Raw genomic sequence first — 24509 nt, 5'->3', positions numbered from 1 at the left:
GATTGCCAGAGAGGTTCCAAGTAGCAATCCCACACTGAGATTTTCCTGCTGGCCCAGGCTGGGAGTTCCTGGTCTTTCTGGGTCCGAGAGCACCGAGCTTGTGTGCACCTCTCTCAGGGGAGGGTGTGGGGCACGTGCGTCTCAAACTCTGATAGCACGGCATTCTGCCATCTGGCGAGAATTCCAGCCCCTCATGGGAGCCGGACCCCATGTGTTCTTGGGCACGCTGGCGGCTCAGGGACTAAGACCTGGTTTCTCCGATGCACTCTCTCTCGCTCAGTGCCAGAGGAGGCTGTCCTGGGTCCAGGGACTTAAGCCCCTGTCCCTAACCACCCCAATTCCCACAATTTCCCCCCACGATCCTTTGTTCTTTTGAGTGCTTTCAACCAGACTCCAAGTTAATGCTGGTCCCCAGCTGCAGGGCACTCTCGTGTTGGGGTAGTACTTTCCAATGGGTCGCCTCTGGTGGCTCCCTCGCCCTTTTGTTTATCTTCCAATATCAGTCCGACATTCCCATTCTGCTTTACCTATCCACTGGCGTCTTCTGCCCCTGTAGATCCAGACGTGTATAATTCTGATCTCAGTCTGATTTCATGGGTGATCAGAGTTCTTTGGTAGATAATCAGCTCACTTGAGGGTACAAGTGAAAATGGCTCCTCCTCCTACTTCCCCGCCATCTTGTCTCCCTCCAAGGTTCAGAATAATTTTAATATTTTTTCTAATTTAGGTAGAAAGGGAGAAATTGTGTCTCAAATGTCATAACCATTGGGATGTAGAGTAATGAGATTCAACTTTTTGCATTTATCCATCTTCTCCCTGACTGGTTGTGGACATAATTAACTAAAAGAGTCATGACTCTCTGTGTGGTGCCATATGGGTTGGCATTTTCTAACTCATCTGTGCCCACACTTCACTGGCAGCTGTCCAAACACCTTGCATCCCACATCCTGCCCAAGTGTGGTTGTTCTGAGCTCCTGGGATAGGCTGGTGCACAGCAGTGAACCTGAAAACTCATGAAGCATGGGCAAGTGTCAGCTGGCCTTCCCTTGCACCTCCCATTCCTCTGCAGGGAACAAGCCCAAGCTTGAGGATGCATGTTTATGATGTGTTGTTCCCCTGATCCTTACTGCCTGACACCACACATGTATTCCAGTACCTGCTGCTTTTTTTCTAATTTATTTTCAATTTAAATTTTATTAGTTACCACACAGTGTAATATTGGTTTCTGGAGTGTAATTCACTAATTCATCCCTTACATACAACACCTAGTGTTCATCAAAACCAGTGCCTTCTTTCATGCTCATCATCCATCTTCCCAATCCTCACTCGTCTCCCTCCATCAACCTGCGGTTTGTTCTCTATTATTAAGAGTCACTTGTTTCCCTCCCTCATTTTTTTCTTTTCCCACTTCCCTTATGTTCATCTCTTTTCCTTCATAAATTCCACATATGAGTCAGAAATGGGAGAAGATATTTGTAAAAGACATATCTGATAAAGTTTATTATCCACAATCCATAAAGACTTTACCACACTCAACACCCAAGGAATGCAATTAGGAAATGGTCAGAAGAAAGGAAGGAATAAACACTTATTGAAAGAAGACATCCAGATGACTATCAGATACATGAAATGACGCTCGACATCAGTCATTATCAGGAAAACAGAAATCAAAACCATGGAAAGATGTCACCTCATACTTGTCAGAATGATGAAAACCCAATACCTGCTGAACACAATTCTCAGACTAATGGCAATTTCATTAGTGATTCACATCAAATATAATTGGAAACATATAGAGACATGGTTTCTAGGACTACTACTCCCAGGACAAGCAGCTGACCCTCACCTCACTGAGAGAGGAGACTTTTCCCATACAATAGAAGCTATGAATTTATACCCTCAGAATGGAAAGACCTCAGTGGTCTGTGGGCACCTGATAGATCATAGGGACCTATTCAAGATTCCTGCTCCAGTCTGAATACAATAAATAGAGCTGGATATTGTAGCCTAGGATCAGAGTGAGTAGCTCAAGTAAAGGAAGTAAGTATGAGGACATATCCTTTCAACAGGACAATCTGTAGTGGTTATGTTGAGTGGGTAACTTCTCACATGTTGGATAAATGGGGAAGTAAGAATAGGAGTCCCTGTATCTATGCTAGGGTCTGTGACACCTGCTGGTGCACTGGGACCATCAGGATGCACTCACCATCCCTCTGACTCAAGAACCATGGAGCTCATGATCCAGAACAAGAGGTGGATGGGGGCTGGTATCCTCTCAAGGGCTTCCAGCTAAGTGCTCTGTTAACTTCTCCCAGAGAAAACACAGTAAACACTTTGTAAATCTGTGAAAATATAGAAGAGTCCTCCATTTTTTGGAATAAACCGTCAAAATAGCAATGACAACACTTCCCAAGGGTGAAGCATTGGGATAAATAGAATTGATATAATCATGGCAATAAATATGAGTGTAGAAGTACTATGATCTCCATTTCAGAGACAAAGAATTGTCTTTAACTAACAGCATGCTTTCTGATCTCAGGTGTTCTGACATTAATCGTTTAACTAATAATTCCATTCTTTTATCTTTATTGAAGTTTTCCATTGATGTGTAAAGAGAGATCAGGTAGAAATGCCCCTTGTGGTTGTTGATAACCCACAGCGTCTTCAGCAGTTCTGTGAGTCTCTGTCAAGGATTCTCAGTGTCTCCAGGTTTCTGTGACAGAAAGACCTGGTCTACACACATCAGTCTACTGGGACTTCTGGAAATTCAGGAATCCTGAAAATCTCATGTCCAGCTCTGTTCTGCAGGAGGTTAAATGGAGCAAATAGGTCCCATGGTGAGGAGCACAGACTCAGACTCTGTGGCTTAATTTCACTTGCTGTGCACACCTGGACACTCACACAACCAATCTGTGCTGCAGTGTGTACATATCCACCTGTAAAATACTGGCAAAATTGGTACCTACATCACGATAATGGGGTGAATATGTGAAAAAACGAAGATGATGGGTACTAAGTAGTTTCTTTAGCAAAATCACAAAATAAAAGAGTGCGGTTTCCTCAAAGATATCATGGTGACCAAACTCCCCCAGGACCCTCACAACTTCTCTGGGTCACTGTCATCTTGAGGATGTTACCTGGAAAATGTGTTATATACCCGGAGAACATGCAAATGGGACCTTCCCTTTTCTGATTAAAACAGCCCAGCCCTGACTCTGAAGCTGGGAGAGGAGACTCAGTCCAGGATTTCCAGGTGGTCCAATCAGTAATCAAGACAGAACACAAAGAGCTCACGATGGAGTTTGTGCTTGCCTGGGTATTCCTTGTTGTTCTCTTAAAAGGTAATTCATGGTGCACAAGATACGTTAAGGATGTGAGTGAATATGAGTGAAACAAAGCATGGCTGTGTGACAGTTTCCTGACCACGATGTCTTGTGTCTGCAGGTGTCCAGTGTGAGGTGCAGTTGGTGGAGTGTGGGGGAGACCTGGTGAAGCCTGGGGGGAGGGGTCTCTGAGACTCTCCTGTGCAGCCTCTGGATTCACCTTCAGCAGCTACGACATGAACTGGGTCCGCCAGGCTCCAGGGAAAGGGCTGCAGTGGGTCGCATACATTAGCAATGGTGGAAGCACATACTATGCAGACTCTGTGAAGGCCTGATTCATCATCTCCGGAGACACTGGCAAGAATACGTTGTATCTGCAGATGAACAGCCTGAGAATCTAGGACACAGTTGTGTATTACTGTGTGCAAAGGACACAGTGAGGGGACATCAATGTGAGCACAGACACAAGCCTCACTGTAGGAGAGGATAAGGACCACCAGGGGGTGCACACTACTCACCAGTTCTGTCTTTAAGCCCCAGAAGTAGATGCAGATGGATGTTATGGGCAGGTTTCCTGTCAGGGTCTGGGGATTTTCTCCAGGGAACAGTTTCCCTCAGGGACCTTCTCTGCACACATGATTCTGTGCTTACCTCTTCACTATCTGACTTCAAAAATTTGTTCTAATGGGAAAACAATTATACTAAAATGCACAAAATACAGAGCCACTCACGTTGTTTATTCCTGTCCTAAAATACCAATGAATCCCAAATATCCTGATGCTTATCAACTGAACGTTTACAGGGATCCCAGAGGCACTCAGTATGAATTACAGTCCACCCAGATCAACATATACCCTTGATAGAATGAGCATAAAGTGCATGTTGGACAGGAGGCCACAGAGGCATCAACAATCCAAAGCAAAAGAAGAAAGAGGCTTGGTAGTGCCAGGGGGTGTCACTGTCTTAAAGTTCATAGCATCAATGTTAGTGACAACATGGGAAAGCAGTGAAACCCACACCAGGTGTGTTGGGGATGTGGTGTGAGAACATTACACACAGACACACACACACACACACACACACACACACACACTCTCACACTAGAGTATAAAACCTTCATCGCTTTCCCCTAATTTTTCTGCAGCAAAGTTGGTCCTAAGACAGAAATACACAGAAGACAAGAAGTCCTCAAGAAGCAAGAAAAATCTGAAAGAACCAACCTAATGTGTTACACCTGGGTGGCTCAGTGGGTTAAGCTTCTTCCTTTGGCTCAGGTCATGAGCTCAGGTTCCTGGGATTGAACCCCACATCAGGTTCCCTGCTAAGAAGGGAGCCTGCTTCCCCCTCTCTCTCTGCCTGCCTCTCTGCCTACTTGTGATTTCTCTCTCTGTCAAATAAATAAATAAATAAATAATCTTTTAAAAATGAAAAAATAGACCACTTAACTTTATACCTGTAGGAGCTAGAGAAAGTAAAATGACTAAAGCCTAAATACAGCAAAAGGAAGGAAATACTAGAGACTAGAGCAGAAATAAATGATATAAAATTAAAGAAAAAACAAACAGAACAGATTAAAAAACCAAGTTCTGTTTTTTTGGAAAAAAATAAAACTGAGAAATATCTGCCTAGATTTATCAAAAATAAAAGAGAAAGCTCCAAATAAATGGAATCAGATATCAATATATTTCTCTGGGGAACAGAGTTTTGGAGCAGTGGGAGTCGGGGGTGGGTTAATTCGGTAATGGGCAATAAGGACATGTGTTGGGTGAGCACTGGCTGTTATATACAAATAAATAATTGTTGAATACTGCATCAAAAAGTAATGGTGGCTAACTGAACATAATTTAAAAAGGAATTTAAGCAGATAATATTGTGAGAATATATAAATAAATAAATCTAGAATTCTAGGAGGACCATTCCCCAGTTCAAATACTGAAATACTCAAAATATTGTGTTCTAACCAGGGGTGGCTTGGGTGGGGGATGGGGTAACTGGCTGATGGGCATTAAGGAGGGCACTTGAAGGAAAGAGCAGTTGGTGTTATATGCAACTGATGAATCACTAAATTCTACCTCTAAACCAGTAATGCTCTGCTTGTTAACTGAACTGAACTTAAATTTAAAAAAATTAAAACATAAAATAAGAAATCAGGGGTGTCGGGTTACATTGGGGAGAGTGTGTGCCATAGTGAGTGCTGAGAAGTGTGTAAGTCAGATGATTCACAGACCTGTAACCCTGGAGCTAATAATACATTATATGTTAATAAAAATTAAATAAAAAAGAAATCAGTCTGATCTAGTGTGTCATTCAAAGTCCTTGTTTTGAAAAATGCCACTGGAATTTTGACAGGGATGGCACTGAAATTATAGATTGCTCTGGGCAGTATCGATATTTTAGCAATGTTTATTCTTCAAATCCATGAGCATGGAAAGCTTTTTCATCTTTTTGTTCTGGAACAAACAATCCTAAAATTTGTATAGAGCCAGAAAACACCCAGAATTGCTAAGGAAATGTTGGAAAAAAGAAAAAAAACTGGGGACATCACGTTTCCTGATTTCAAGGTTAATTACAAAGCTGTGATTACCAAGACAGCATGGTACTGGCATAAAAACAGACAAATACACCAGTGGAACAGAGTAGAGAGCCCAGAATGGACCCTCAACTTTATGGTGAAATAATCTTTGACAAGGCAGTAAAAAAGTATACAGTGGGAAAAAAAAAAAAAAAACTAATGATGTACTGCATGGTCACTAACATAACACAATAATTTTAAAAAAATGCTATAATAGAGAAAAAAGAAAAAATTCTCTTCACACATTAGAATACTGCTGACTGAAATAAGTCAAGAAGAGAGAGTCAATTATCATATGGTTTCACCTATTTGTGTAGCATAAGGAATAACACAGAGGACATGGGGAAATGGAGAGGAGAAGTGAGTTGGGGGAAATTAGAGGGGGAGACGAACCATGAGAGACTGTGGACTCTGAGAAACAAACTGAGGGTTTTGGACAGGACAGGGGTAGGAGTTTGGGTGATCCTGGTTGTGGGTATTCTGGAGGGCATGCATTGCATGGAGCACTGGTTGTGGTGCATAAACAATGAATTCGGGAACACTGGAAAAAATTAAAAAATAAATAAATATATATTTTTTTAAAAAGAAAGAAAGAAAGCAAACAGGCGACTAAGCCATCCGAAGTCACCACACTCCAATTTCAAGCTAGATTACAAAGCTGTTGTCATCAGAAAAGTATGGTACTGGCATAAAAACAGACACAGAGGACAATGGAACACAACAGAAAGCTTGGAAACTGATAATCCTAGTATTTTTGACAAAGTTTGTTCATTCATATAGTAAAGGTATATTTCAACTTGACTCTGATAGAATTAATAACTCTGAATGGGAATTTATAATATCGATGTCTTATGTCAATGTTTCCTACCAATAAATGCATTTTTAAAGATTTTATTTATTTATTTGACAGACACAGATCACAAGTAGGCAGAGAGGAAGGCAAGGGTAGGAGAAGCAGGCTCCTAGCTGGACAGAGAGCCTGGTGGGGAGCTCGATCCCAGGACTGTAGGATCATGACCTGAGCCACAGGCAGAGACTTTAACCCACCGAACTGCCCAGGCGCCTAATAAATGCATTTCTTAAACAAAACAAAACAAAAACAAAACAAAACAAAACAAAAAGAATACTACATACTGTCAAAATGCCATCTAAACAACATGATCTACAAACAAGGCAATCTTTGTTTTTTTTTTTAAAGATTTTATTTATTTATTTGACAGAGAGAGATCACAAGCAGGCAGAGAGGCAGGTAGAGAGAGAGGAGGAAGCAGGCTCCCTGCTGAGCAGAGAGCCCGATGCGGGGCTCGATCCCAGGACCCTGAGATCACGACCTGAGCCGAAGGCAGCGGCTTAACCCACTGAGCCACCCAGGCGCCCCGCAATCTTTATTTTTAACTTGCAAAGAATTGAACCTACATCTGGAGCTAACTATATACTCAGAGGACATGCAAATAGGGTCTTCCCTCCACTGAATAAAACAGCCCAGCCCAGATCATGCAGCTGGGAGAGGAGCCCCAGTCCTAGGATTTCCAGGTGTCCACATTCACTGAGCAGGACAGAACACAGTAAACTCACCATGGAATTTGTGCTAGGATGGGTTTTTTGTTGCTCTTTTAAAAGGTAATTTATGGAAAACAGGAGACCTTGAGGATGTGAGTGGATATGAGTGAGAGAAACCATGGGTGTGTGACAATTTCCTGACCAGGATGTCTTGTGTCTGCAGGTGTTCAGTGTGAGATGGAGTCTGGGGAAGACCTGGTTAAGCCTGAGGGGTCCCTGAGACTCTCCTGTGCAGCCTCTGGATTCACCTTCAGTAGCTATGGAATGAGCTGGGTCCGCCAGGCTCCAGGGAAGGGGCTGCAGTGGGTCACATTGATTAATACTGGTGGAAGTAGCACATACTATGCAGACTCTGCGAAGGGCCGATTCACCATCTCCAGGGACAACGGCAAGAACACGCTGTATCTGCAGATGAACAGCCTGAGAGCTAAGGACACAACTGTGTGTTACTGTGCAACGGACACAGTGAGGGGATATCAGTGTGAGCCCAGACACAAACCTCACTGTAGGAGAGAATCTGGACCACCAGGGGGTGCACACCACTCACCGTTCTGTCTTTAAGCCCCAGGAGCAGGCACAGCTGGTGGATATGGGCAAGTTTCTTGCCAGGGTCTATGGCATTCATGCCTTCAAGCTTTTTCCCCAAGGAAGCCTCTCTGGACACATGATTCTGTGCTTCTTCTTAAGTCTCTGACTTGGAAATTTGGGAAAACGACTATATGAACAAGCACAAAAGACAGTGTCACTTACACTTGCTTGTTCCTGTCCCTAAATACCAAGGAATTACAAATATCTCCATGTATGTCATCTGAACCTTACAGGAGTCCCAGCTACACTCTATGTTAGTCAGAGGACCACCCAGCTCAGTGTGCAAGCTTGTTAGAAGCCGTGTAAAGTGCGTGCTGGATACGAGCCTACAAAGGCATCAACGATGCAAAGCAAGAGAATTAACAGCCCTGGTAGAGCCTCTACCTTGAACCATGCTCACAGTATCAATGTTAATGACAACGTGGGAAAGAAGAGGAAACCTGCACCAGGATGTTGTGTAGATACAGAGTCTGAAGATCACACACACACACACACACACACACACACACACACACACACACAGGCTTCTGTAAAACTGTTATCTCCTTAACCATCACGACTGTTGAGAGGAGGGCAGGCCTCTCCGAAATTCATAAGTGCTTGAATAGAGCCAGGGAAGGACACTGCCTCCCGGTGTCTGCTGTGTGTCTGTGGTCTTGACGGGGTACTGCTTATGGGAGGGGTTTTGGAGTCAATTTCCTTCCTGCATCAAAGGAGGGAGAAGATTTGTATTCTTGTTAGAGATCCCATGTGTAAGATGAGAGGAGCAGAGGGACGAACAAAACTCAAGGAACTAGCAGACAATAATCAAAGCACATGTCACGATGACTAAATCCACGAAACAAGTTTTAAAACTGTGAGAACAAAAAGAAAAATGCTCATTCTAAATAGAAAAAGAATCCTTGGAAAATGGGAAGAATGATCCATGGAAAAACACAAGTAATAGAATTATGATAGGGGGAGACAAGATGGCGGGGAAGTAGGAGGAGGCGCCCTTTCAACCTGTACCCTGAAGTGAGCTGATTACCTTCCAAAGAACTCCGATCACCCACGAATTCACCCTGAGATCAGAATTATACACGTCTGGAACTCTACAGGAGCAGAAGATGCCAGTGGGCAGGTAAAGTGGAGTGGGAACTTGGACCGATATTGGAAGATAAACAAAAGGGGGAGGGAGCCACCAGAGGCGACCCACTGGAAAGTAATATCCCAAAACGAGAGTGCCTTGCATCTGGGGACCAGCATTAACTCGGAGTCTGGTAGAAAGCACTCAAAAAGAGCAAAGGATCACGGGGTGGGGGGGGAAATTGTGGGAATCGGGGCAGTTAGGGACAGGGGCATAAGTCCCCAGACCCAGGACAGCCACCCTGGCACAGAGCCAGAGATAGTGCGGCAGAGAAACCAGGTCTTGGTCCCTGAGCCACCAGCGCACCTGAGAACGTGTGGGGTCCGGCTCCCATGAGGGGCTGGAAGCCTCGCCGGCCAGCAGAAGCACAACCTTTTTGCAGTCCCCAGGCGAGTGCCGTGCTATGCTATCAGAGTCCGAGTTGTGCCCCGTGCCCTCCCCAGAAAGGGGTGTGCACAGGTGTGCACCGATAGCCCGGTGCTACCGGACCCAGAAAGACCAGGCACTCTCAGCCCGGGCCAGCGGGAAAATCTCAGTGTGCCATCACTGCTTGGAACCTCTCTAGCAGCCTGGAGCTGCCCAGACGCCTCCCCAGGACCCTCTGCCCGTCTCACTTGCCCAAACCCTCCAGATTAGGAGAATCCTGCAAGGACCCTGAGACCACCCCAATTTCATAGGCCCTCTTGAAAAAATGTGCAGTCTGACACATCCTGAGCACCTACCTCCATGAAGACACGCAGGTCAATGGCCCTGACACCGAAGATTGAAGCTGACATGCCCCTAGGCCCTCGTCAGAAACCTAGTTTATATTTTCAGGACTCTGTCCCCAGAGGCCTGTTCTGGCAAACCAACATATGGTTCAACGTGTGGTCCCTGAGCCATACACCAGAACACGTCCTGTCCCGAGAAGGAAATCTTGCTCTTGGGAACTGGGTCCAACCCCTCTAGGTAGGAGAATCCTGCATGTCCCCAGAACCACCGCCACATTCTAAGGTCTTCCAGGACACCAAGCAGCATTATGACCTGTCAGAATGAGAAATTCCATCAACTCAGATAACTTGGAACTTCAAACCAGAGCCAGCGGATCAAAGCTGCCCTGTTCCTCGGCTGTAATGGGAACGCGAGGCTGACTTTCCAGTCATCCATTCAGAGAGCTCTGCTATCGAATCTTTCCATATGGGGGAACCTGGAGCCCTCGAACTGGAATTACCCTGTCCTGCAGAAGGACACCTTGCCTTTTGGAGCAGCTCACAAGCTCCAGCTTGGAAAAACCTCCAAGGCTCCTTGAGGCCACCCCACTAATGCTGGCCATCATGGCAACAAATTCCAGCATGAGCACGCATCTCACACTCGCCCTTCCTCAGGTGCTGGAGATCTCGAAACAGCTGCTGCACATTTGATCTGCCATGCGCTCGGCACTGAACTTAACCATAGCATGTGTTTTCAGACTTCCATCTTCACACTCTTCGCCTACAAGCCCTCCATATTGGCAATTCTGGAGGCACAACTCTGACTTGTGGCTGCCCAGCAGAAATAAGAAATGCCATATGGGTCTGCCCAGAAACCCCTCATGAAGGTCCACCTACACGGTCCTCAATGGCACCCGGATATCATGGGCCGCCCTGTGATCTAATTATATGTCCGTCATAGCTCCAGCCCCGGCCTCCACTCAGCGAACCAAATAGCGTGCCCCATTCCTGCAGGTAGGACATGCCTTGGCCCGAGACCGTCATCTCAAACCAAACTGGGTATTCAGGTATATGTTCCCAAACCTTAGCTCAAATTCCAGCCCATGAGGGAACCTGGAGCACAAATGAGAACTCCTCCTTCCCCATGGCAAGAAAACTGGATGTTGAGATGGTTGTCAAAACCCTCAGATTGGGAGCCAGCTGCATGGCCCATGAGATCGGGCCCACTCAGGAGGGGCATCTCGGCACACACAGGCATGTGACCCACAGCCTGAGACCCCTTTCAAACAAGGCCCCTCGGGTGCTCGACCAGGAGCCCACTGAGTGGACCTGTCATTCCCCTAGGCCCAAATCCTAGCCCTCAGTGGAGTTATCCATGCGCCGGGACCCAGAACCGGACTCTAGATTCCCTGTTTGGGCGGGACCCGAGAGACAGAAAACAGCACCTTCACTTCCCCCAGAAAGACACCAAACTCTTGGGAGCCAGGCAGAATCCCCAGATAGAAACAATCTCCCGTCACCCACGAGGCCACCTCTGCATTCCCTGGTCATCCTAGACAAACAATCAAGACAGAAAAGACTGTGTTACTGCCTCCCAGCCGCCCGATTTTCAAATCCAGAAGAGTTGCCCTCAGGGGCTGCAGATCGGGCCTACCATAATCTCGCCCCTAACCATTCCCCGAGTTTGTGTCTGAAGACATCTGTCCCAAAGCCCTAACCCATGTGCCCTCTATGATGTGGCCTCCAGACCCACCCCTCATCAATGGGCCTGCTCTCCTGAAGAAATTCTGCCAGTCTCACTGGCCCAAACCCTCCAGATTAGGAGAAACCTGCAAGGCCCCTGAGAACACCCCAATTTCACAGGCCACTCTTAAAAAAATGAGCAGTCTGACACAACCTGAGCACCTACCTCCATAAGTACACACAAGTCAATGGCCCTGAGTCCGAAGATTGAACCTGACATGCCCCAAGGACCTCATTGGAAACCTAGCTTAGATTTTCAGGACTCTGTCCCCAGACACCTGTTCTGGAAAACCAACATATGGTCCAACGTGTGGTGCCTGAGCCATACACCAGAACCCCTCCTGTCCCTAGAAGGAAACCTTGCTCTTGGGAACTGGGTCCAACCCTCAGTCTAGGAGAATCCTGCATGGCCCCAGAGCCACCGCCACATTCTAAGGTCTCTCAGGACACCAAGCTGTATTGTGACCCATCAGAATGAGAACCTCCATCAACTCAGATCACTTGGAACTTCAAACCAGAGCCAGCGGATCAAGCTGCCCTTTCCCTCGGCTGCAAAGGGAACGTGAGGTGGGCATTCCAGGCATCCATTCGGAGAGCTCTGATATCGAATCTTTCCATATGGAGGACCGTGGGCACCTCTTTCCGGAATTCCCCTGTCCCGAAGAAGGACACCTTGCCTTTTGGAGCAGCTCACAAGCTCCAGCTTGGGAAAGCCTCCAAGGCTTCTTGAGGACACCTCAAAAATCGTTGATCATCATGGCTACAAACTTCAGCGTGAGCAGACATCTCACACTCGCCCTTCCTCAGGTGCTGGAGATCTCGAAACAGCCGCTGCACATTAGAATTGATATGTGCTCGGCACTGAACTTAGCCGAAGCTTGTGTTTTCAGACGTCCGTCTTCACACTCTTCGCCTGCAAGCCCTCCATATTGGGCATTCTGGAGCCACAAAGCAGAATTGTGTCTGCCCACCAGAAAGAAGAAGTGCCCTATAGGTCTCCCCAGAAACCCCACATGAGGGTCCTCCTGTATGGCCCTCAACGGCACCCCGATATCATAGGTCACACTTTTATCTAATTATATGTCTGTCACAGCCCGAGCCCCGACCTCCAGTCAGCCACCCACACAGCGGGTCCCATATCTTGCAGGTGGGACATCCCTTAGCCCGAGGCCATCATCTCGAGCCGCCCTGGGTATTCAGGTATCTGTCCCCAGAACCTAGCTCAAATTCCTGCCCTTGGGGTACCTGATGCACAAAAGAGGTCTCCTCCCCCATGGCAGGAAAACTGGATGTTGAGATGCTTGTTGAACCCTCAGAGAGGGAGCCAGCCACATGGCCCATGAGACCACGCCCACTCAGGAGGGGCATCTCGGCAAAAACAGGCATGTGATCCTCAGCCTGAGAACCTTTCAAACATGTCCCCTCTGGAGCTGGACTAGGAGCCCACAGAGCAGGCCTGTCATTACCCTAGGCCCAAATCTTAACTCTTGGTCGGGTAATCCAGGTACCAGGACCCAGAACCCGACTCTAGAATACCTGTAGGGGCGGGACCCCCGAGACGGAAAACAGTATTCTCCCCTTCCCTGAGAATGACACGAAACTCTTGTGAGCCGGGCAGAATCCCCAGATAGAAAAAAATTTCCGATGGAACCACGAGGCCACCCCTGCATTCCCTGGCCATCCTAGACACACAATCCAGACAGAAAAGCCTGTGTTACTGCGTCCCAAGCGCCCTATTTTCACAAACCGAGGAGTTGCCTCAGGGGCTGCAGATCGGGCCTGCCATCATCTCACCCCTAAACCTTCTCCAAGTTTTGGTCTGGAGACTTTGGTCCCAAAACCCTGACCCATGTGCCTTCCAAGATGGGGCCTCCAGAACCACACCGCATCACTGGGCCTGCTCTCCCGAGGAAACTCTGCCTGTCTCACTGGCCCAAACCCTCTAGATTATGAGAAACCTGAAAGGCCCGTGAGACCATCCCAATTTCATAGGCCGCTCCTGAAAAAATGTGCAGTCTGACACATCCTGAGAACCTACCTCCATGAAGACACGTATGTCAAGGCCCTGACTTCGAAGATTGAAGCTGACATGCCCCTAGGGCCTCATCGGAAACCTAGCTTAGGTTTTCAGGCCTCTGTCCCCAGAGACCTGTTCTGGAAGACCAACATATGGTCCAACGTGTGGTCCCTGAGTCATACATCAGAATCCCTCCTGTCCCTAGAAGGAAACCTTGCTCTTGGGAAGTGGGCCCAACCCTCAGGCTTGGAGAATCCTGCATGGCCCCAGAGCCACTGCCACATTCTAAGGTCTCCCAGGACACCAAGAAGTATTGTGACCCATCGGAATGAGAACCTCCATCAACTCAGATCACTTGGAATTTCGAACCAGAGCCAGCGGATCAAAGCTGCCCTTTTCTTCAGTACAAAGGGAATGCAGGGTGGGCTTTCCAGGCATCCATTCAGAGAGCTCTGCTATCGAATATTTCCATAGGCAGGACTCTGGACACCTCTAACCGGAATTCCCCAGTCCCACAGAAGGACACCTTGCCTTTTGGAGCAACTCACAAGCTCCAGCTTGGGAAAGCCTCCAAGGCTTCTTGAAGGCACCCCAAAAATCATTGGCCATCATGGCTACAAACTCCAGTGTGAGCAGACATCTCACACTCGCTCTTCCTCAGGTGCTGGAGATCTGGAAACAGCCACTGCACATTGGAACTTCCATGCACTCGGCACTGAACTTAACCATAGCTTGTGTTTTCAGACTTCCGTCTTCACACTCCTTGCCTGCAAGCCCTCCATATTGGGCATTCTGGAGCCACAAAACAGAATTGTGGCTGCCCACCAGAAAGAAGAAGTGCCCTATGGGTCTGTCCAGAAATCCCACATGAGGGTCCACCTGCACGGCCCTCAACAGCACCCCGATATCATAGGACACCCTGTGATCTAATTATATGTCTGCCACAAACCGAGCCCTGACCTCCAGTCAGTCACCCACATAGCGGGTCCCAAATCCTGAAGGTGGGACATGCCCTGGACCGAGGCGGTCAGTTCGAACCTACCTGTGTATTCAGTTATCTGTCCCTTGAACCTAGATAAATTTCATGCCAGTGGGGGAACCTGGAGCACGAAACAGGACTCCTCCTTCCCCATGGCAGGAAAACTGAATGTTGAGATGGTTGTCAAAATCCTCAGAGTGGAACCAGCTGCATGGCCAATGAGACCACACCCACTCAGGAGGGGCATCTCAGCACACACAGGCATTTGACCCTCAGCCTGAGAACCCTTTCTAAAAATGCACCTCGGGATTTGGACCAGGAGCCCACAGAGCGGGCCTGTCATTCCCCTAAGCCCAAATCCTAACCCTTGGTGTGGTTATCCAGGCACCAGGACCCAGAAACGGACTCTAGAATCCCTGTAGGGCCAGGAACCCTGAGAAGGAAAACAGCACTCTTCCCTTCCCTCAGAAAGACACCAAATTCTTGGGAGCCAGGCAGAATCCCCAGATAGGAAGAATCTCCCATGGACCCACGAGGCGAACCCTCCATTCTGTGGCCATCCTAGAAACACAACCCAGACAGAAAAGCCTGGCTACTGCCTCCCAGCCGCTGGAATATCAAATCCCGAGGAGCTGCCCTCAGGGTCTGCAGATCAGGCCTGCCAGGTTCTCGCCCCTAACCCTTCCCCAAGTTTGTGTCAGAAGACTTCGGTACCAAAGCCCTGGCACACATGCCCTCCATGATGGGGACACCAAAACCACACCACTTCACTAGGCCTACTCTCCCGAGGAAACTCTGCCCATCTCACTAGCCCAAACCCTCAAGATTAGGAGAAACCTGTAAGGACCCTGAGAACACCCCAAATTCATAGGCCGCTCTTGAAAAAATGTGCAGTCTGACACAACCTGAGCAACTACCTCCATGAAGACACGCAGATCAATGGCCCTGAGTCCGAAGATTGAACCTGACATGCCCCTGGGACCTCATCAGAAACCTAGCTTAGGTTTTCAGGTCTCTGTCCCCAGAGGCCTGTTCTGGAAAACCAACATATGGTCCAATGTGTGGTGCCTGAGCCATACACCAGAACCCCTCCTGTCCCGAGAAGGAAACCTTGCTCTTGGGAACTGGGTCCACCCGTCAAGGTAGGAGAATCCCGTATGGCCCCAGAGCCACCACCACATTCTAAGGTCTCCCAGGACACCAAGCTGTATTGTGACCCATCAGAATGAGAAACTCCGTCAACTCAGATCACTTGGAACTTTGAACCAGAGCCAGCAGATCAAGCTGCCCTTTCCCTCGGCTGCAATGGGAACTCAAGGTGGGCTTTCCAGGCATCCATTCCGACAGCTCTGCTATCGAATATTTCCAGATGAAGGACCCTAAAGACTTCTAACCAGAATTCCCCTGTCCCGAAGAAGGACACCTTGCCTTTTGGAGCAGCTCACAAGCTCCAGCTTGGGAAAGCCTCCAAGGCTTCTTGAGGGCACCCTACCAATTGTTGGCTTCATGGCTACAAACTCCAGCATAAGCAGATATCTCACACTCGCCCTTCCTCAGGTCCTGGAAATCTCGAAACAGCCGCTGCAAATTGGAAATGCCATGTGCTTGGCACTGAACTTAACTGTAGCTTGTGTTTTCAGACTTCCGTCTTCACACTCTTTGCCTGCATTTCCTCCATATTGGGAATACTGTAACCACAATGCAGACTTGTGCCTGCCCACCAGAAAGAAGTAGTGCCCTTCGGGTCTGCCCAGAAACACCACATGAGGGTCCACATGCATGGCCCTCATTGGCACCCCGATATCATAGGCTGCCCTGTGATGTAATTATATGTCTGTAACAGCTTGAGCCCTGACCTCCACTCAGCCAACCAGATAGCAGGCCCCATATCCTGCAGGTGGGACATGCCTTGGCCCGAGACCGTCATCTCGAACCAACCTGTATATTCAGGTATCTGTCCCCAAAATTTAGCTCAAATTCCTGCCCATGGGGGAACCTGGAGCAAAAAAGAGGACTTCTCCTTCCCCATGGAAGGAAAATTGGATGTTGAGATGGCTGTCAAAACCCTCAGAGTGGGGGCCAGCTGCATGGCCCATGAGACCACACCCACTCAGGAGGGGCATCTTGGCACACACAGGCATGTGACCCTCAGCCTGAGACCCCTTTCAAACTAGGCCCATCAGGAGCTCGACCAGGAGCCCACAGAGCGGGCCTGTCATTCCCCTAGGCCCAAATCCTAACCCTCGGTAGGGTTATCCAGGCGCCAGGACCCTGACACCACTTTAGAATCCCTGTTTGGGCAGGAATCCATAGACAGAAAACAGCATTCTCTCCTTCCCCGAAAAAGACACCAAACTCTTGGGAGCCGGGCAGAATCCCCAGATAGAAAAAATCTCCGATGGAACCACGAGGCCACCCCTACATTCCCTGGTCATCCTAGACACACAATCCAGACAGAAAAGACTGTGTTACTGACTCCCAGCCGCTCGATTTTCAAAACCCGAGGAGTTGCCCTCAGGTGCTGCAAATCAGGCCTGCCATCATATCGCCCCTAACCCTTCCCCGAGTTTCTGTCCGAGACTTCTGTCCCAAAGCCCTGGCCCACATGGCCTCCAGGATGGGGCCTCCAGAACCACCACACCGCCTCACTGGGCCTGTTCCACCGAAGAAACTCAGCCCGTCTCACTGGCCCAAACCCTCCAGATTATGAGAAACTTGAAAGGCCCCTGAGACCACCCCAATTTCATAGGACGCTCCTGAAAAAATGTGCAGTCTGACACACCCAGAGCACCTACCTCCATGAAGACACGCTGGTCAATGGACGTGTGTCCGAAGATTGAACCTGACATGCCCCTAGGACCTAATCAGAAACCTAGCTTAGATAATCAGGCCTCTGGGGACAGAAGTGTTCTGGAACACCAACATATGGTCCAACGTGTGGTCCCTGAGCCATACACCAGAACCCCTCCTGTCCTGAGAAGGAAAACTTGCTCTTGGGAACTGGGTCCAATCCTCAGGCTAGGAGAATCCTGCATGGACCCAGAGCCACCGCCACATTCTTAGGTCTCTCAGGACAAGAAGCAGCATTGTGACCCTTCAGAATGAGAACCTCCATCAACTAAGATCCGTTGGAACTTCGAACCAGTGCCTGCAGATCAAACTACCCTTTTCCTCGGCTGCAAAGGGAATGCGAGGTGGGCTTTCCAGGCATCCATTCGGAGAGCTCTGCTATCAAATCTGTCCATATGGAGGACACTTGAGACCTCTAACCGGAATTCCCCTGTCCCACAGAAGGACACCTTGCCTTTGGAGCATCTCACAAGCTCCAGCTTGGGAAAGCCTCCAAGGCTTCTTGAGGCCACCCCACCAATCCTTGGCCATCATGGCTACAAACTCCAGCATGAGCAGACTTCTCACACTCGCCTGTCCTCAGGTGCTGGAGATCTCGAAACAGCCACTGCACATTTGTACTGCCATGCACTGGGCACTGAACTTCACCGTAGCTTTTGTTTACAGACTTCCATCCTCACACTCTTTGCCTGCAAGGCCTCCATATTGGACATTCTGGAGCCACATCGCAGACTTGTGGCTGCCCACCAGAAAGAAGAAGTGCCATATGGCTCTGCCCCAAAACCCCTCATGAGGTCCTCCTGCACATTCCTCAACGGCACCCTGATATCATCGGCCACCCTGTGAACTAATTATATGTCTCTCACAGCCCGAGCCCTGACCTCCAGTCAGCCACTCAGATAGCAGACCTCATATCCTGCAGGTGGGACATGCCTTGGCCCGAGTCCATCATTTCGAACCAACCTGGGTATTCAGGTATCTGTCCCCAGAACGTTGCTCAAATTCCTTCCCATGGGTTACCTGAAGCACAAAAGAGGATTCCTCCTTCCCCATGGCAGGAAACCTGGATGTTGAGATGGTTGTCCAATGTTCAGAGTGGGAGCCAGCTGCTTGGCCCATGAGACCACGCCCACTCAGGAGGGGCATCTCGGTAAAAACAGGCATGTGACCCTCAGCCTGAGACCCCATTCAAACAACGACCCTCGGGAGCTGGACCTGGATTCCATAGAGGGGACCTGTCATTCCCCTAGACCCAAATCCTAACCCTGGGTGTTGTAATCCAGGCCCTGGGACCTAGAACCCGACTCTAGAATCCCTGTAGGGCCGGGAACCTTGAGACGGAAAACAGCACTCTTCCCTTTCCCCAGAAAGACACCAAATTCTTGGGAGCCGGGCAGAATCCCCAGATAGGAAGAATCTCCATGGACCCACGAGGCCACCCCTGCATTCGTGGCCTTCCTAGTCACACAATCCAGACAGAAAAGCCTGTGTTACTGCCTCCGAGCCACCCGAATTTCAAATTCCAAGAAGCACCCCTCAGGGTCTGCAGATCAGGCCTGCCATCATCACGCCCCTAACCCTTCCCCGAGTTTGTGTCAGAAGACTTCGGTCCCAAAGCCCTGGTCCACATGCCCTCCAGGATGGGGCCTCCAGAACCACACCTCATCACTGGGCCTGCTCTCCCGAGGAAACCCTGCCCGTCTCACTTGCCCAAACCCTCCAGATTAGGAGAAACCTGCAAGGCCCGGGAGACCACCCCAATTTCATAGGCTGCTCTTGAAAAAATGTGCAGTCTGACATACCGTTAGAACCTACCTCCATGAAGACACACAGGTCAATGGCCCTGAGTCCGAAGATTGAACCTGACATGCCCCTTGAACCTCATCGGAAAAATAGCTTAGATTTTCAGGCCTCTGTCCCCAAAGACCTGTTCTGGCAAACTAACATATGGTCCAACGTGTGGTCCCTGAGCCATACACCAGAACTCCTCCTGTCCCAAGAAGGAATCCTTGAACTTGGCAACTGGGTCCAACCCTCAGGCTAAGTGAATCCTGCATGGCTTCTGAGCCACCCCCACATTCTTAGGTCACGCAGGACACCAAACAGTGTTGTGAACCGTAGGAATGAGAACCTCCGTCAACTCAGTTCACTTGGAACTTCGAACCAGAGCCAGCGGATCAAAGCTGACCTGTTCCTCGGCTGCAATGGGAATGCGAGGTGGGCTTTCCAGGCATCCATTCAGAGAACTCTGATATCGAATCTTTCCATATGGGGGACCCTGGAGCCCTTGAATCTGAATTCACCTGTCCCGCAGAAGGACACCTTGCCTTTTGGAGCAGCTCACAAGCTCCAGCTTGGGAAAGCCTCCAAGGCTTCTAGAGGCCATCCCACCAATCATTGGCCATTATGGCTACAAACTCCAGCATGAGCAGGCATCTCACACTCGCTCTTCCTCAGGTGCTGGAGATCTCGAAACAGCAGCTGCACGTTGGAACTGCCATGCACTTGGCACTGAACTTAACCGTAGCTTGTATTTTCAGACTTCCGTCCTCACAATCTTCGCCTGCAAGCCCTCCATATTTGCATTCTGGAGCCACAATGCAGACTTGTGGCTACCCACCAGAAAGAAGAAGTTCCCTATGGGTCTGCCAAGAAAACCACATGAGGGTCCACCTGCACGGCCCTCAATGGCACCCCGATATCATAGGCCACCCTGTGAACTAATTATCTGTCTGTCACAGCCCGAGCCCCAACCTCCAGCCAGACACTCAGATTGTGGACACCGTACCTGTAGGTTAGACATATTTTGGCCCGAGGCCATCATCTTGAACCGACCTGGGTATTCAGGTATCTGTCCCCAGAACTTAGCTCAAGTTCCTCCCCATGGGGTATCTGAAGGACAAAAGAGGACTCCTCCTTCCCCGTGACAGGAAAACTGGATGTTGAGATGGTTGTCCAACTCTCAGACTGGAAACCAGCTGCATGGCCCATGAGGCCACGCCTACTCAGTAGGTGCATCTCGGCAAAAACAATCATGTGACCCTCAGCCTGAGTCCCCTTTCAAACAAGGCCCCTCGGGAGCTGGACCAGAAGCCCACAGAACGGGCCTAACATTCCCCTAGAACCAAATCCTAAACCTTGGTTGGGCTATACAGGTGCTATGACCCAGAACCCGACTCTAGAATCCCTGTAGGGCGGGACCCCTGAGATGGAAGACAGCACTCTTCCCTTCCTCCAGAAAGATACCAAACTCTTGGGAGCCTGGCAGAATCTCCAGATACAAAGAATCCCCCATTGACACACGAGGACACCCTTCCATTCCCTAGCCATCCCAACACCCAATACAGACAGAAAAGCCTGTGCTACTGCCTACCAACGGCCCGAATTTCAATCCCGAGTAGTGGCCCTCGGGATTTGCAGATCGGGCCTGCCATCATCTTGCCCCTAACCCTTCCCCGAGATTCTGTCTGAAGACTTCTGTCCCAAATCCCTTAAGCATATGCCCTCCAGGATGGGCCCTCCAGAACCACACCGCGTCACTGGGACTCCTCTCCCAAGGAATCTCTGCCTGTCTCACTTGCCCAAACCCTCCAGATTAGGAGAAAACAGCAAGGCCCTTGAGATCACCCTAATTTCATAGGCTGCTCTTGAAAAAATGTGCAGTCTGACACACCATGAGGACCTACCTCAATGAAGACACGCAGGTCAATGGCCATGAGTCCGAAGATTGAACCTGACATGCCCCTGGGACCTAATCAGAAACCTAGCTTACGTTTTCAGGCCTCTGTCCCCAGAGGCCTTTTCTGGCAAACCAAGATATGGTCCAACGTGTGGTCCCTGAGCCATACACCAGAAACCCCCTGTCCCTAGAAAGAAACCTTGCTCTTGGGAACTGGGTCCAACCCTCAGACTAGGAGAATCCTGCATGGACCCAGAGCCACCGCCAAATTCTATGGTCTCCCAAGACACCAAGCAGCATTGTGACCTGTCAGAAGGAGAACCTCCGTCAACGCAGATCACTTGGAACTTCGAACCAGTGCCAGCGGATCAAAGCTGCCCTGTTCCTTGGCTGCTATGGGGACGCGAGGTGGGCTTTCCAGGCATCCATTCGGAGAGCTCTACTATAGAATATTTCAATATGAGGGACATTGGAGCCCTCGAACTGGAATTCACCTATCCTTCAGAAGGACACCTTCCCTTGGAGCAGCTCACAAGCTCCAGCTTGGGAAAGCATCCAAGGCTTCTTGAGGCCACCCCACCATTCGTTAGCCATCATGGCTACAAACTCCAGCGTGAGCAGACATCTCACACTCACCCTTCCTCAGGTGCTGGAGATCTCGAAACAGCCGCTGCACATTGGAACTGCCATGCGCAAGGCACTGAACTTAACCGTAGCTTGTGTTTCCAGACTTCCGTCCTCACACTCTTCGCCTGCAAGCCCTCCATACTGGGAATTCTGGAGCCACAACGCAGACTTGTGCCTGCCCACCAGAAAGAAGAATTGCCCTATGTGTCTGCCCAGATACCCCACATGATGGTCTACCAGCAAGGCCCTCAAAGGCACCCCAATATCATAGGCCGCCCTGTGAACTAATTTTCTGTTTGTCAGAGCCCGAGCCCCGACCTCCAGTCAGCTATCCAGATAGGGAGCCCATATCCTGCAGGTGGACGTGCCTTGGCCTGAGGCCATATCTCAAAGCAACCTGAGTGTTCAGGTATCTGTACTCAGAACTTAGCTCAAATTCCTGCCCATGGGGGAACTGAAGCACAAAAGAGGACTCCTCCTTCCCCATGGAAGGAAAACTGGATGTTGAGATGGTTGTCAAACCCACAGAGTGGTAGCCAGCTGCATGGCCCATGAGACCACGCCCACTCAGGAGGGTCATCTCAGCACAAACAGGCATGTGACCCACAGCCTGAGACCCTTTTCAAAAAAGGCCCTTCGGAAGCTGGACCAGGAGCCCACAGAGAGGGCCTATCATTCCCCTAGGTCCAAATCCTAACCCTCGGTGGGGTTATCCAGGCACCGGGACCCAGAACCCGACTCTAGAATCCCTGTGGGGGGGGGGACCCCTGAGAGGGAGACCAGCACTCTTCCCTTCCCCCAGAAAGACAGCAAACTCTTGGGAGCTGGGCAGAATGCCCAGATAGGAAGAATCTCTCATGGACTCACGAGGCTACCCCTCCATTCCGTGGCCATCCTGACATACAATCCAGACAGAAAAGCCTGTGCTACTGGCTCCCAGCCACCCGAATTTCAAATTCTGAGGAGCTGCCCTCAGGGTCTGCAGATCAAGCCTGCCATTATCTCGCCCCTAACCCTTCCCCTGGTTTGTGACTGAAGACTTTGGTCCCAAAGCACAGACCCACATACCCTCCAGGATGGGGCCTCCAGAACCACACTGCGTCACTGGGCCTGCTCTCCTGAGGAAACTCTGACCGTCTCACTTTCCCAAACCTTCCCGATTAGGAGAAACGTGCAAGGACCCTGAGACCACCCCAATTTCATAGGCCGCTCTTGAAGAAATGTGCAGTCTGAAAACCCTGAGCACCTACCTCCATGAAGACATGCAGGTCAATGGCCATGAGTCCGAAGATTGAACCTGACATGCCCCTGGGACCTCATCGGAAACCTAGCTTAGGTTTTCAGGCCTCTGTCCCCAGAGACCTGTTCTGGAAAACCAAGATATGGTCCAACCTGTGGTCCCTGAGCCTTACTCCAGAAAACCTCCTGTCCCGAGAAGGAAACCTTGCTCTTGGAAACTGGGTCCAACCCTCAGGCTAGGAGAATCCTGCATGGCCCCAGAGCCATCTCCAAATTCTAAGGTATCCCAGGACACCAAGCAGCATTGTGACCCATCATAATGAGAACCTCTGTCAACTCAGATCAATTGGAAATTCGAACCAGAGCCATCGGATCAAAGCTGCCCTGTTCCTCTGCTGCAATGGGAATGCAAGGTGGGCTTTCCAGGCATCCATTTGGAGAGCTCTGCTATCTAATCTTTCCATATGGGGGACCCTAGAACCCTTGAACCAGAATTCCCTTTTCCCTGAGAAGGACACCTTCCCTTTGGAGCAGCTCATAAGCTCCAGCTTTGGAAAGCCTCCAAGGCTTCTTGAGGTCACCCCACCAATCGTTGGCCATCATGGCTACAAACTCCAGCGTGAGCAGACATCTAACACTCGCCCTTCCTCAGGTGCTGGAGATCTCGAAACAGCCGCTGCACATTGGAACTGCCATGGGTTTGGCACTGAACTTAACACTTGCTTGTGTTTTCTGACTCCATCCTCACACTATTCGTCTGCAAGCTCTCTATATTGGGCATTCTGGAGTCACAACGCAGACTTGTGCCTGCCCACCAGAAAGAAGAAGTGCCCTATGGGTCTGCCCAGAAACCCCACATGAGGGTCCACCAGTTCGCCCCTCAGGGGCACCCCGATATCATAAGTCGCCCTTGAACTAATTATCTGTCTGTCACAGTCCAAGCCCCAACCTCCAGTCATCCATCCAGATAGTGGTCCCCATATCCTGCAGGAGGGACATGCTTTGGCCGAGGCTGTCATCTCGAACCAACCTGGGTATTCAGGTATCTGTACCCAGAACTTAGCTCAAATTCCTGCCGATGGTGGAACCTGAAGTATAAAAGAGGTCTACTCCTTTCCCATGGCAGGAAAACTGGAGGTTGAGATGGTTGTCCAACCCCCAGAGTGGGAACAAGCTGCATGGCCCATGAGACCACGCCCACTCACGAGGGTCATCTCGGCACAAACAGGCATGTGACCCACAGCCTGAGACCCCTTTCAAACAAGGCCCCATGGGAGCTGGTCCAGGAGCCCACAGAGCGGACCTGTCATTCCCCTAGGCCCAAATCCTAACCCCTGGTGGAGTTATCCCGTGCCAGGACCCAAAACCCGACACTAGAATCCCTGTTTGGACAGGACTCCTGAGATGGAGAACAGCACTCTTCCCTTCCCCCAGAAAGCCACCAAACTCTTGGGAGCCGGGCAGAATGCTCAGATAGGAAGTATCGCCGATGGACCCACAAGGCCACCCCTCAATTC

General features: G+C 49.6%; 1 gene segment (V, D, J or C); it reads left to right on the top strand.

Moving 5' to 3' along the window:
• The first annotated feature begins 3280 nt into the window (after positions 1–3280).
• Positions 3281–24509, top strand: part of LOC125101307 (immunoglobulin heavy variable 3-23-like) — a 50372-nt gene continuing 29143 nt past the window's right edge. The window contains 3 exon segments of the V gene segment in view: positions 3281–3341; positions 3445–3500; positions 7666–7936. Of these exon segments, the coding sequence occupies positions 3296–3341; positions 3445–3500; positions 7666–7936 (373 nt within the window).

This window comes from Lutra lutra, chromosome 5 (assembly GCF_902655055.1).
Source record: "Lutra lutra chromosome 5, mLutLut1.2, whole genome shotgun sequence".
NCBI classification, from domain to species: Eukaryota; Metazoa; Chordata; class Mammalia; order Carnivora; family Mustelidae; genus Lutra; species Lutra lutra.
The sequence above is the reverse complement of the archived record's forward strand: the minus strand, read 5'-3'. Positions and strand labels throughout refer to the sequence as shown.